The sequence below is a fragment of the Myotis nattereri genome (genome assembly GCF_964212035.1).
Source record: "Myotis nattereri genome assembly, chromosome: 8".
NCBI lineage: Eukaryota > Metazoa > Chordata > Mammalia > Chiroptera > Vespertilionidae > Myotis > Myotis nattereri.
Genome location: NC_138083.1, coordinates 89,313,746 through 89,326,344, shown reverse-complemented (window position 1 = coordinate 89,326,344; position 12,599 = coordinate 89,313,746). Strand labels below are relative to the sequence as shown.

At 49.3% G+C, this 12,599-nt stretch overlaps 1 protein-coding gene across 2 annotated transcripts in view; it reads right to left on the bottom strand.

The window, feature by feature from the left end:
- GAREM1 (GRB2 associated regulator of MAPK1 subtype 1) overlaps positions 1-11,896 on the bottom strand; it is a gene marked incomplete at its 5' end in the record, with an annotated part of 151,270 nt that extends 139,374 nt beyond the window's left edge. For both annotated transcript variants that reach the window (XM_081097333.1, XM_081097334.1), the window contains one exon: positions 11,776-11,896. In XM_081097333.1, the coding sequence (XP_080953459.1) occupies positions 11,776-11,896 (121 nt within the window). The remainder of the gene's footprint in view (positions 1-11,775) is intronic.
- Positions 11,897-12,599: the final 703 nt, after the last annotated feature.

Sequence of the window (12,599 nt, the reverse complement as noted above, 5' to 3'; positions counted from 1 at the left end):
TACCTGGGTTGCTGGTTTGATCCCTGGCCTTGATCTGGGAGCGTTTGGAGGAAACCAATCGATGTCTCTTTCTCTCTCTCTCTTTCCTTCCTTCCCTCCCTTCCACTCTGTAAAAAAAAAAAAATCAAAGGAAAAAATATCCTCAGATGAGGATTAACGAGGGAGAGAGAGAGAGAGAGAGAGAGAGAGAGAGAGAGAGAGAGAGAGAGAGAAGACTGGGGGGAAGGGCTTCTTTGCCACTAAAAGATAATCTTAAAGCCATCTAGTACTTTACTATTAGCAACTGTCACCTCAACCCTCTGATAAATACTATTTAAAGTCCTCAGGTGCCAAGTTGGTAAAGGAGTACGTGTTTTATTCCCCGTCAATCACAGCCCATACACAGAAAGAAAGTTAAACTAGACTTCTCTTCTCCCTGGGTTTCTCCCTCATAGCCATGACATTGAAGCTGACATTTACAGAGCTATGCGACAGAAGGAATGAAATGATGTTCAAACTACCATGTTTGCTTCTCTCCAGTCTGGAAGCTACCTGTGAGTCTCTGTCAGTATTCTCTCACCCATATTCTAAGCTTCAACAGGCTCTCAAGTGGCTGCAGTCCATTTCTTCCACGAGAACAGGAATTCGTGCACAAAACTCAATGGCACAGCATGTAGCACTTAAGAGTTCGTTATGGGTTACATGTAAAAACAATTAAAATTTTTTTATAGCCCAGGCTGGAGTGGTTAAGTGGATAGAGTCTAGGCCAGCTGTGGACAAACTACGGCCCGCGGGCCGGATCTGGCCCGTTTGAAATGAATAAAACTAAAAAAAAAAAAAAAAAAAAAAAAAAAAAAAAAAAAAAAAAAAGACCGTACCCTTTTATGTAATGATGTTTACTTTGAATTTATATTAGTTCACACAAACACTCCATCCATGCTTTTGTTCCGGCCCTCTGGTCCAGCTTAAGAACCCATTGTGGCCCTCGAGTCAAAAAGTTTGCCCACCCCTGGTCTAGGCCCATGTACCGAAGGGTTGCAGGTTCGATCCCTGGCCCTGGTCAGGGGCAAGTGTGGGAAGCACCCAATCGATGTGTCTCTCTCATATCTAGTCTCTCTTTCTCCCGTCTACCTTCCCATATCCCTCCCTCTCTCCTCACTCTCTTCCGCTCTCTCTAAAAATCAATGGAAAAATATCCTTGGGTGAGGATTACAAAAAAGTTTTTTTATAAACTTGTCAATTTATTTTTATTCTTTAAAACCAAAAAGTGATGACCCTGGTTTATCAGCTTAGTTTCACGCGATGCACAGGAATTGATCGGCAACGATGTGTCTGTGGGGACCTCCCCGTGACTTGAACTCAAATACTTTATAGTTGTGAATACTCAACACAGTTTACCAAGACTGGCATGAGGTTATTTTGTTTTCTACAGTGAAAGGGGATTCCTTCTTTCAGAGGACTGGCCACCACTTCCATCCCATATCAGTTTGGAAGAGAAAATAGATTAACCACAATCATTCAATTTCATACACAGAGGTAATACCTAGGTATGAATAGCAACTGAAGAATAACAGAATGGAAGCTTAAAAAGAGTAACCGCACATGAAACCTGGAGATCCTGTATTACTACCCTGCATAAAAAAACCATGAAGAAGGACACTAGGATTTCATTTTTATTGAAAAACAACTCAAACATTGAACCAAGGGCTCAGAAAATTCACAAAAAATATAACAACATTACTGATGCTATTCTACTGGTATTCAAAGAAATACAAACTGGAATAAGTGTCAATTGTTAAAATGTCTAAATTAGCAAAGACTATCTAACACCTATGATATCGAATGATATCCTAAGTAATGGGCTTTACTCATTCACTGGTAACGGTACACACTTTCCTGGGTACAAGTGAGCAATACATATCAACAATCAAAAAATAATAAATGTTGAATAATATCTCCATTTCCAGGAACCCCAAATAATGAAATGATGTGAAATTGACAAATTTAGCTACAAAGACATCCTCAAAAACATGACACTCCAAACAACCAAATGTCTAACAACTGGAAAATCATCGGGCAAACAAAGGTTTATTGGTAATAAAAGAATTCTACTCACTCATGACAGTTTTATTTTCAAAGAATATTAATAAGGAAGGAAGAGGCTGATGATGTCATGTGAAATTTAAAAACAGTGTTATGTATAGTTTGGTGCCACTTTTAGGCATAGTCTCCATTTACATGCCATGCACGCACAACAGGGCGATGTTAATAATGGTTATATAACAAGTCATATAAAAGCACGCCCACCAATAAGGAATGCGAGGAGTGCCTTACAACAATAATTCCTACAAGTGCACACCTCTTCCTGGCTTCCTGGTAAAGCACTTCCACCTCTGAGAAAGGGCCTCTTCAGGAGAGCCACTCCAGCGGTTCGCTCATGCTCGGGGACGAAGAGAGGAAAGGAAGTTGGGGCAAGAAGTTCCTACTCTCTGTTCTGCTAAGCGAAACAAGCCAGTCAGAGAAAGATAAGTACCACATGATCTCACTCACACGTGGAATCTAATGAACAACATAAACTGAGGAACAAAATAGATCCGGAGACATAGAAGCAAGGAACAGACTGTCAACCTCAGAGGGAAGGCAGGGGAGGGTGGGTGGGAAGAGATGAACCAATGAAGTTGTCCGCATAGATGCATAATCTGTGGACACAGACAATGGGATGGTGAAGGACTGGGGGCGGGGGGGGGGGGAATGAGGGGAGCTGGAAGGGGTTAATGGGGGAGGGGAAGGGGCATATGTAATACTTTCAACAATAAAGATTAAAATAAAAAGAAGTTCACACTCTCATGGCTGAGGAAGAACATGAGCAAAGACATGCCGAGGAATTGGGCCGATACGACTATTTTAGTGAGTTTTGAACAAGAAAAAAAAGTGAAGGCATCGAAGCAAAAAGGTGAGTGGCAGAGGCCGTTAGGTGGCTCTGAATATCCAATGCTCTCTCCCCCTGCAGCAAGAGTGCCTGGGCAGAGTGCCCAGATAAGAGACTTCAGATCCTTGCCTTCCTGCCCATAAGGGGTGTGTAATTCCTGCCCAATGAGATGTGCGTGATGTGCAGTGTAGAACTGGTGGCGAGACGCATCCCTTTGCCTTTCCTGCTGCCTGGGATGCAGACGTGAAGGCTGGAGCTCCAGCAGCCACTCAGGACCAGGAGGAGAAACCTAACTGCCGAGGATGACAGAGCAGAAACGCGTGAGCAATCTGTCCTCGAGTCTGTGGCTCTGCAGGTCAGTCCTGGGCACTGCCCCTTCAGACTTCCTTCATGTGGAGAAGGAAGAAGGCTCTGTGTGGTAAGCATAAGCCACTTTTTTTGGGGGGAGGGGGTCCTGAAGGAACCTTGGCTGATGCACCTGGCCACAATGAGCTTGTGAACATTTCTCCTCTCAGCGGCTCCCTTCCTCCGAACGGACCAAAAGATGGGACATAAATAAAAGGGGGAAAATAACAGCAGAAAATCTGCATAGAGCTCGATGCTACTTATTTTAAATAGAGAACCTGAACCTTCGAGAGCTCTCTCTCGTGACGCGTCACTCATTAAATTGTTTTTAACCTGGGTCTGGCGCTTGACTGGTTTTGTGGGTCAGTGGTCCAAGGTAGAAATGGACCTTGCGTTATTGTAAATGTCAGACTGAAGTGGGAGATCCTGGCAGGTCAGCTGCTGAGGTCCAGGAATGACAACGGAAGAGATGTGGGTTCCTGGACGCCAACCACCCCCCGCCCAGCGCTGCGGAAGGAAGAGAGAAGGAGCTCGGAGGAACCCTCAGCCAGGAACAGCCCTGCACACATGGGGGCCTGGGCCAGGCCAGGGGGCTTCCTGGGCATTTCATTAACCTGGTTTTTGTTGTTGTTTTTTAATGGATGACAGGACCTGTTCTAACCAGTGCTTCCTAATTACCCACAAGTAACAGATTATGTTTAAAAATAGAAAAGCAAACATTTACCCTTTTCTGGTTCCTTTTGATATTTGAACCTAGTTCCCCGCCAGAAGGAAAAGACGGTCCACGTGAACTACTTACCAAGAGCAAATCTTCATGCCTGCACCGTCAGCCTGGCATTGAGAAAACTGTCATCGTAAAAAAATCTGCACATTTTCCTGTGCTGAGTGGATTCCCAGGGATGCACGCCTAAGCACGGCTCACAGACCGCTGCATTCCCTCCTCAGCCATAACCAGGCTTTGTCGTAACTCACTGCAGATGTTCAAAATTAACCCGAATAACACATCTCCGTAACTGTAAGACTTCACGTGGCATCTCAAATGCCATAAACAGGTAATTATTAAACAACCATTACGCTGCCAAAGCCCACGTGTATTTAAACACTTCGAACCAGGTTTAAGAGTGAGCAGCGTCAATCAGAGGGACTGGCCCCGTAATTAACTAATTCACCCACGGGACCGGAAAGGGGCGCCGGACCCCGCTTTGTCCTCCTTTCACTGTGCGTGACGCTCTTGCAACGGCAGACGAGGAAGCACAGTGTCTGGGAGTGAGACACTGAGGTTTCAAGTCCATCCTGGGCTATTCTAGGGAGATGACAAATGTACCAAATTAGCCGTTGTAGTGTCGTAACGCTATTTAAACCAAGTGGCTTGCTTTGCTTATAAGGAAAATCCTTGGTGCCCTGAGAAGATGAGACAAGGATAGCTCAGTGGTTAGCTGAGCAGCCAATCAGGCCCTTTCGTTATTGTAGTAAGAGTTGATGAGTTCCAAAGATTTATGGCATGCTAGGCCATATAAGGTTAAACATTCAATGACATAGCTATGTGTCATGTGTAAAAGCGGCATCTTATTTTAAAATTGAGAGAACTAGCAAGGAAGCAAAAAAAATCCAAAAGTAAATTGTAGTTTCTAGAAATAATTTATTTAAAGCATTGATAACTAATGACCCTCAGAATCATTATTTCAGCACGATGGCCCATCTTCCCTACTCTGTTTTTCCTACTGCTAATTCTAGGGCCCACTGTCTTAGTTCCAATGTATATGTGTAATTGTATAATGACAATCTCAACTGAAACAGAAGTGAAATTCAACTTCAGACTTGTGGAGGTCACAGATAGCTTCAGTAATATATTTTGGGCCTTAACATTTTTAATACTGGAATTTGCTCGCTCATTTATCTATTACATGCTTATCAAGTGCCTTCTACATACGAAGATATTTTAGCAGCTATTTTATGTGTTGTCAAGTATGACAAACGAATACATAACCCAGCAATGAAAGTTATTTTCAGGCTGCATATAATAGTGGTGCTCTTATGGTCGACAGCCCTGCTAAGGACAAGGACTTGATGAGTTTTCCTAGAACTGCAGCTCAGTAAGTGAAAAGACAGATAGCTCAGGAATCTCAAACCGAAGTAAAAGAGTTTACAAGCTGGTCTACTAGAGCTTGCTATTTCACTAAGGCAGCCAAACGCACAAAAGAGACCAACATCCTCTCCCTTAAACTATGATGCGGTCCATCACAATGGTCGGGGAGGCTTTCCTCTTACAGGTGACCTGGGCATCTCAAGATTTTCACTGGCCACGTAGCTACTCATTGAAGACTTTCAAAGCAGCCACCTTACTTGAAAAGCAAAAGGCGCTATGTCCAACTCTTGTCCGGTGGGCCTACACATTTATCACCATCCACTGTCCTCTCCAGGGTCCTCTTCTACTCCTTTTTCATAATTTTTAGGCACGGACCATGGAATAGGTGATAGATAACTAGAGGAGAGTTAAAGTATAGAAAAGAATAGTCAAGAAACCTGAATAAGTGTAACATGAGAGCAGGCACTCTTCTCCTCCTGGCAGTTACGGAAGCATAGGTGCTCAGGGAATCACCGACGCAGGAGAAGTAGCAGTGAGTACGTGTCACAAAGATCCCAGCGACTTGGAAGCATTTGATCAGACTCGCAGGCGATTCCCAATTATGCTCAGAGTTCCTTTCCTAACTTCCCGCTCTGGTTCCTTCCGGGCTCAATCTTGGGTGAGTTAATTATTAACACTTTCTCTCTGATGAAGGCCTTACACCACTTTTTTGTTGTTGTTTTTTTTAACAATTTATGGGTTACTAATTCCATAACCTAGAATACTCAAAAGGAAATAGACTCCCCTTACCCAGAGCATTTCCCTCAGTTTCTTTACCTGTACAAGGACAATAAAATCTATGATCAGTGGACTTCTGCTGCCTAAAGGATACACCGGGAAGCCCGCCCCCAGCTGGCCAGCACCTCCACCAGACCAATCTTATCGTTCTGCAGCGCATATGTCATTTCACCTACAGGAATATAGTTAATTATCAGAGTAGGAAGATACACGAAAATATAAGCTCCCTGAGGCCAGCGGGTTTGTCTTGCTTTGTTCAGGGTGTAATCCCAATACCTATCACAAGACTTGACACATGGGAGGGGCTTAATAAATAAATATCAGCTGCTTGAATAAACAACTAGTGAATAACTATGAGCTACACCGGGAAAGTACAATGCTTGTCCATTTCTTCTGCGTGAAAAAAACAACCAGTCAAAGGAATGAAGAGACCTGGCCATGGCAATGCCTGTAACTGAACACAGGGTCTCTAGATTCCAAATCCTTTAAACTATCACCTCTGTCACCATGGGCACAGGTACCCTCTTACGATAGAGAAAGCCAAGGGAAATGAAGCCACACACAATCAGAGAGCATCTTCCCGGAGCAAGATTTACATTAAGTTACTTTAGGAAAAAATATTACCCATACATACATGTACAGGTATCTAGAATAATAGAAGTGTAATATGCTAATTAGACTGGATGTCCTTCCGATGATCTTCCAGACGAAGCCAGGGCTGCGAGGGAAGCCTGGGTCCCGGGTGCCTGCAGGCGGCCAGAGGGAAACCCAGGTCCCAGGTGCCAGAGGGAAGCCAGTGCCGACAGCCGGGGGAAGGAAGGCCTACTCTTGCATGATTTCATGCATCGGGCCTCTAGTATACAATAACGTCAACTGCGGAGCAGGCTTAGAGAACTTACATTAATTTCAAAGATAAAACATGGATCTAAGCACACCTCCGATATCTGCAAACAGCTGCTTGGAGCTCTCTTTTGTCTGAGTGTCCATGTTCCTGCCCCCGTGGCCCTCCAGGCACTTGAGTGGTAAAGTGAGAGAAGCGGGCAGCACCAGGCCAGGGCCAGGGCTCCCAGTCCCAGCATAGCTGGGGCTCAGACTCCGCTCCGAGTCCCCCGCGCAGCTGGGCAGCAGAGCTTGCTGCTGATCCGCCTGAACAGCTGCCTCCAACCCCTGCCTCCTCTCTCTCCTGGGTCCAGCCTGGGTCTCCTTCCCTCCCAGCCAACAGGACCACAGCCCATCTTTCCGGCTCCAGACTAGCGTTCCTGGAACTGGGACACGTGTCTGGGGTCAGCCAGCAGGTCTCAGGGTTCCCCTCACACCTGGAAGAGAATGGATTTCCAGATCCCCAGCTTCCAAAGGCTGTCTTCTCTAAAAAGCGATCCATCTGCCTGGGACGGGACAGAAGCTGCCTTTCAACACCTCCCCTCCGCGCAGCCCTCCCCCCACTTTACAAAAGTCCTGCACTTGCTTCACCTTCCTGGATCTTTCCAACTGGCAGGGTGTAAAGGCCTCAGGGCGAGGAGAAGAGGAACCCATAAAATACTCAAATGTGAGGGATGAGTCTCCTATTTGGGTAACAACGGCCTTTGTAAGTCAGGTAATTTCCAAGTCCTTGTTTTAAACAGCCTGAAACATAAGCACCAAGAGCCCTATGGTCAGAAGTAACACAAAACACTGGGTTTGAACTTATATACTTTTTTTTTATTGTTACAGAAAGTATCACAGAATGATCAGGACACTTTTAAACATAAAAATATGCCAGAAATCGTACAACCTATAAAACCTTGGGGTAAAATTCTGTAGGAGGAAGGGAAATATAAATTTACGGGGAAAAACGAAAGGTGTCAAATTTTTACCTGTTGAAGAATTTATTTGTGCATTTTTTTAAAAAAAAATGATTGATACCGAGAATCAAATATAGGTCCTATTAGAATTTTTAAATTGGTGTAACAATTTAATTTAAAAGGTCAGTATTTACAATAAGCTGCAAATTACATCCTTCCAACCGTTTAAATTTAGGATGAAGACTTTTAGGAATTAGCTTAACAGTGTGCTTGGGGAATAGAGTTTTACAGGATCTGGAGGAGCACAGGGAGCAAGTCGGCTGGAAGAACACTCCTCCAGCCCAAGCCTCTCAGACGAAATACGGAAGGGACAGAGAAGGGAGGTTTCCCACCTACAAAGTTCTGAGCATTTGCTGACCCTGGTCCTACAGCCAAGCTCCTAAGACTGGCGATCACTTAAATATCTGCTCTTCATGGCATCACTGGCCGGGGCCAGCCCCTGGCTTCTGAGCTGTGCCTCACTCCTCACCAGAATCACTAGAATCCTTTTCTCTGAGTTCTTGAGATAGATTCACGAGGCAATATCCATCAAAGCTCCCTCATTTTGTATTGATCTTATCAGACGATGACAAGTTTCGCCACTGGGGACGTAACAGCGAATGCAGCTATCTCACTGGCGCTGCATGACTGACAGGCATGATGCACAGACTGGAGGCGTGTTACTTAGTATGTAGTTAATAGTCTAAGTGTGGCAAATGTATGGAGGAATGACCTCGACACACGGACATATCCTAGGCCTCAGCCTCCACTTCTTTCCTTCTGTCTCTGATTTCATACTCTCTTCCTTCCCGGGGCCCCTTCCCTCTCTCCAGCCACTCCTTTGGGAAGCAGAGTTGTCTACACATGATGGATGGGGCCAGCACTTAATTCGGTGTCTACACTGTTTTAAAAATATTGACTTTCCGGGCCTCGGGCTCTGCGAGAGACAGTGGGGCTATTTAGAGCAGATGGGAGCCCTCCTCTAAACCTGCTCCCCGTTCGTCTGTGGAGGTAGGATTCTGAGCTGAACAGCCTGTCTTGAGTCCAAAGACCAGCTGGAATCCCGCGTCAACATTTCCCAGGTATGTCATTCCTCTGAATCTCGGGTTCTCACGGTCTTTAAAATCGGGTTGCCGAGGACTTCAGACAATACACATCAAGCACCTAGAAATGTACCCCCACACTGTAGGCATTCTAGAGTCAACAGTTATGAAATCAGATGTTTAATGTTCTTTAATGATTGCCTAAAAATTAGCCAATAGTTTTCTCTTGGCAAAATGTCAACTAGTGCCACGTTTTTCAATTTCTTCCTAGTGTCTAAATACAAGTGATTGGAAAATGACTACCTTTCTCGTCTAAGTATAGGGTGTGTGTGTGTGTGTGTGTGTGTGTGTGTAGGTGTGTGTAGGTGTGTGTAACATGTACCTGCGGTACTGAAACTGGCGAAAGGACAGACGCAGGGCAAGGACCGCATGACGCGGAAGATTCCCCAAACAGCATGTGTGCATTTACAAATATGGCTGCATGTCCTAAGCATTGTTATGAAGGAAACACGTTTAAAAATAAGCATGGGATCTACAATCGCCTCTTTGAAGTTTATCCAAATGTAATGGGTAAGCTAGCACGTTCCCCCATCAAGCAAGCAAAGTTTTTGTTCAAGATACTTAGCAATTCTTGTGTTGGTTTGAGTGTCACCTTTAGTCTCTCAATCAATGTGACAATGTGTGTGTATCAGCGCCTTGGAAAGGATTCACATGCTTATTCCACAAGGCAGGACTATATCCTAACCCAAACTTAGGGATTCATGTGCATTAACTGCATCACAACTTATAATCGTGAAGAATACAGCAGCTTGCTGGCCACAATAGGGGACCAGGTTGCATGGTATAGTCATCCCCCTGGATATGACGCAGCTATGAAAAACAAAAGGAAACAATGTTTAAATAAGACATTTAAGCGGCAGAAGCAAGGCATAAAGCAGTATTTCGTGCTGATTCCAAAGCTGCGTGCGCCACTGTGATTCTCAAGTGGTAATAAGAAACTCACAATAAAGAACTGGAACTCCACACGGCGATCACAATCCGCTCCCCAGCTTGAAAGGGCACAGTGTTGGGCTGGCTACCCACGTCCAGATTTTAAAAGGCAGTGTGGGATGAGCACACTGCTGATGCAGAGCCTTTTTCTGAATGGCGGGGACGGAGAGTGGAGAAGAGAGCGGAAAGTTATGCTGGCAGCGGTCCGCAGCCTCCCGAAACTTTCCGTTTCATGGGGCCTTTGGGAGACTTTCCCACCCCACGCCCCAGTGCTCTGCCTCACTAAGAAGTTTCGGGGGAGTGTCAGAGCTGAGACAAGGCTGGAAAAGGTGAGCAGGACTCACAGACTCCCACTCTTCACAATTTTGCACAGGGAAAGAGGAAATGAAACACTGAGCGTGCGTACACACACACACACACACACACACACACACACACACACACGATCCAGACCTGCAGATAAATACCTAAAGCACACAACCCTTTCCCACCCCCACTCTAAGCAGAAATATCTGAAAAACACCGCCCATCCCTTCCCGGGGGGATCTGTACTTCATTATAGTTTTAAAACTCCCACTTCACTCCCCATGCCCACCAGGACCACCGCCAACCCAGCAGGGCCAGCAAGCAGGCCCAGGCTGTCGTCCAGCTTCCTGAACTTTTCCTCCAGTGACTTTCCACATCAGAGATCCAAAGGTCTCACCTAACCCCACAGATGAGGAGCAGGAGAAAAGGGCGTCTGCCCATTCACTCGCCTCCTGTTACACACTCGGGGACGCCAGAGGAGAGGGAGCCACCCAGCTCCTGGAGACGTGAGATGACACCTTCCTGCTCAGAGCTCCTCTAGCCTGGCCCGCGTGACCTCCCACAGCAGCCCGGGCCCAGGTGCTCCCGGCTGCCCCCACCGCGGGGCGGGCTTCCCGCTGCAAACAGCCCGCAAGGGTATGGAGCCAAAGTCAACCGCAGTCATTGTGAACACACCACCTCGCAGGCCACTGCTCTCCAGCGGAGAGGTGCCGGCTTGCTTGCCCGCATGCACATCCAGCTACTGGTTTGCAGATGCCACTGCAGACCAACAGCTGGCGGGGGTGGGGGGTGGGGGGTGGGGGGGTGCAGGGGGGAGCTGTCTGCTTAGTTGCCGGCGGTCAGTTTAAAGAAATACCTACACGCGTTGCTTAGTTCCTAGCTCAGGTGCCATCTATACAGGTTCCGGTGACTTAAATAATTATTTCCAGGCTGGAAACGCGCTAATCATTAGCCCGAAGCATACCGTCACTTCTGCCGAAAACATTTCCTACCCCCGGCGCGAAATGACTTCCAATGCGGCCCAACAGAACGGCCAGGCGGCAATGAAAGGTCTCTGAGAAGTGCGATCCCTTCCATGGGTCACCCCGGAGCCTTTGCCCCTTAAATCTGCTGCTCCTTGTGGGGGCGAGGGGGCGGGGGGCGAGAGCACCCCAAATACGGACGCCCCCCGAAGCACGAATATTTGGTAAGAAAGTTGCCTAAGAGACCTGGTCCGGGTTCCCCGGTGGAGGAATTCTTGCAGGCGGCCGGCAGGGACGGCTCGCTCGCCTCCAGGGTGACCGTGTGCGGAGGCTCCCCGCTGCCGGCTTTTTCGTTGCCCGGCAAGGGCTCCGCTGCCCCGTCTCCCGGCGGCTGGGGGACCGGGAGCGCCGCGCCAGCGCTGCGGCACCGCCGGGCCAACTCCAGCGCCGGGCGGGCAGCCCCCTCCGCCCCGGGCCCCCTCCGCCCCGGGCCCCCTCCCGGCCCCGCGCCCCCGCCCCGCGCCCCGGCGGCACTCACCGCTGTCCAGCCGCGCGATCTGGGGCAGCCGGTAGGTGCTGACCAGCAGGTCGAGCGGCACGGCCACCGAGCTCCACTTCACATCCTGGAGGCTGCAGCCCAGCGCGGGCGCCGGGTCCATCTTCCCCGCCTCCTGCCCCGCGCGCCCGCCGCCACCCGCGCCGCCGCCGCTGGCGCTCGAGGTCTGGGCGCGGAGGCGCCGGGCACCGCGGCCGCTGGCACCGGGGCGGCGGGAAGGAGGGGCTCAGCGGCCGCGGCGGGGCATGGCGGGGCGCCCCGCGTGCCCTCGAGCCCCGAGATCCCTGGCGGCTGCCCCGCGGCGGGCGGCGATGGCCGAGGTGGCCGCGGCGGCGCGCGCTCCGCCTCCTCCGGCCCCGGGTCTGCGGCTGCGGCGGCCGCCGGCTCGCCTCCTCCTCGGCCCCCGCCTTTCCTCCGCCTCGAGCGAGTGAGGAGGAGCCGAGGGTCCGAGAAGCGCCATAGCAGCGCTCCCAGCACCGACTGATCGCCAAGGTGCGAGCAACGCCTGCGCGGCCCAGACGCCGCCTCCGCGCCCGCCTCCCCGCCCCGCCTCCCGGCCCCGCTTCCCGGCCGCCCCGCCTCCCGGCCCGGCCCGGCGGGCGCTCCGCAAGCTGGGCTCTCGCTCCCCCGTCCGACCGCTCCGGGCCCTGCAGCCTCTGGGTGCGCCGCGCGCCCCTCTCCTCCCGGAGCCGCAGGAGCGAGGCTCAGGGGTCACCGAGTCCCGGCGCCCGGCGCCCCGCTCCTGGAGTCGCGAAGGCGGGGCCGAAAGGGACCGACTGGGATGCTGACCTCCTGAGAGGCCGCCG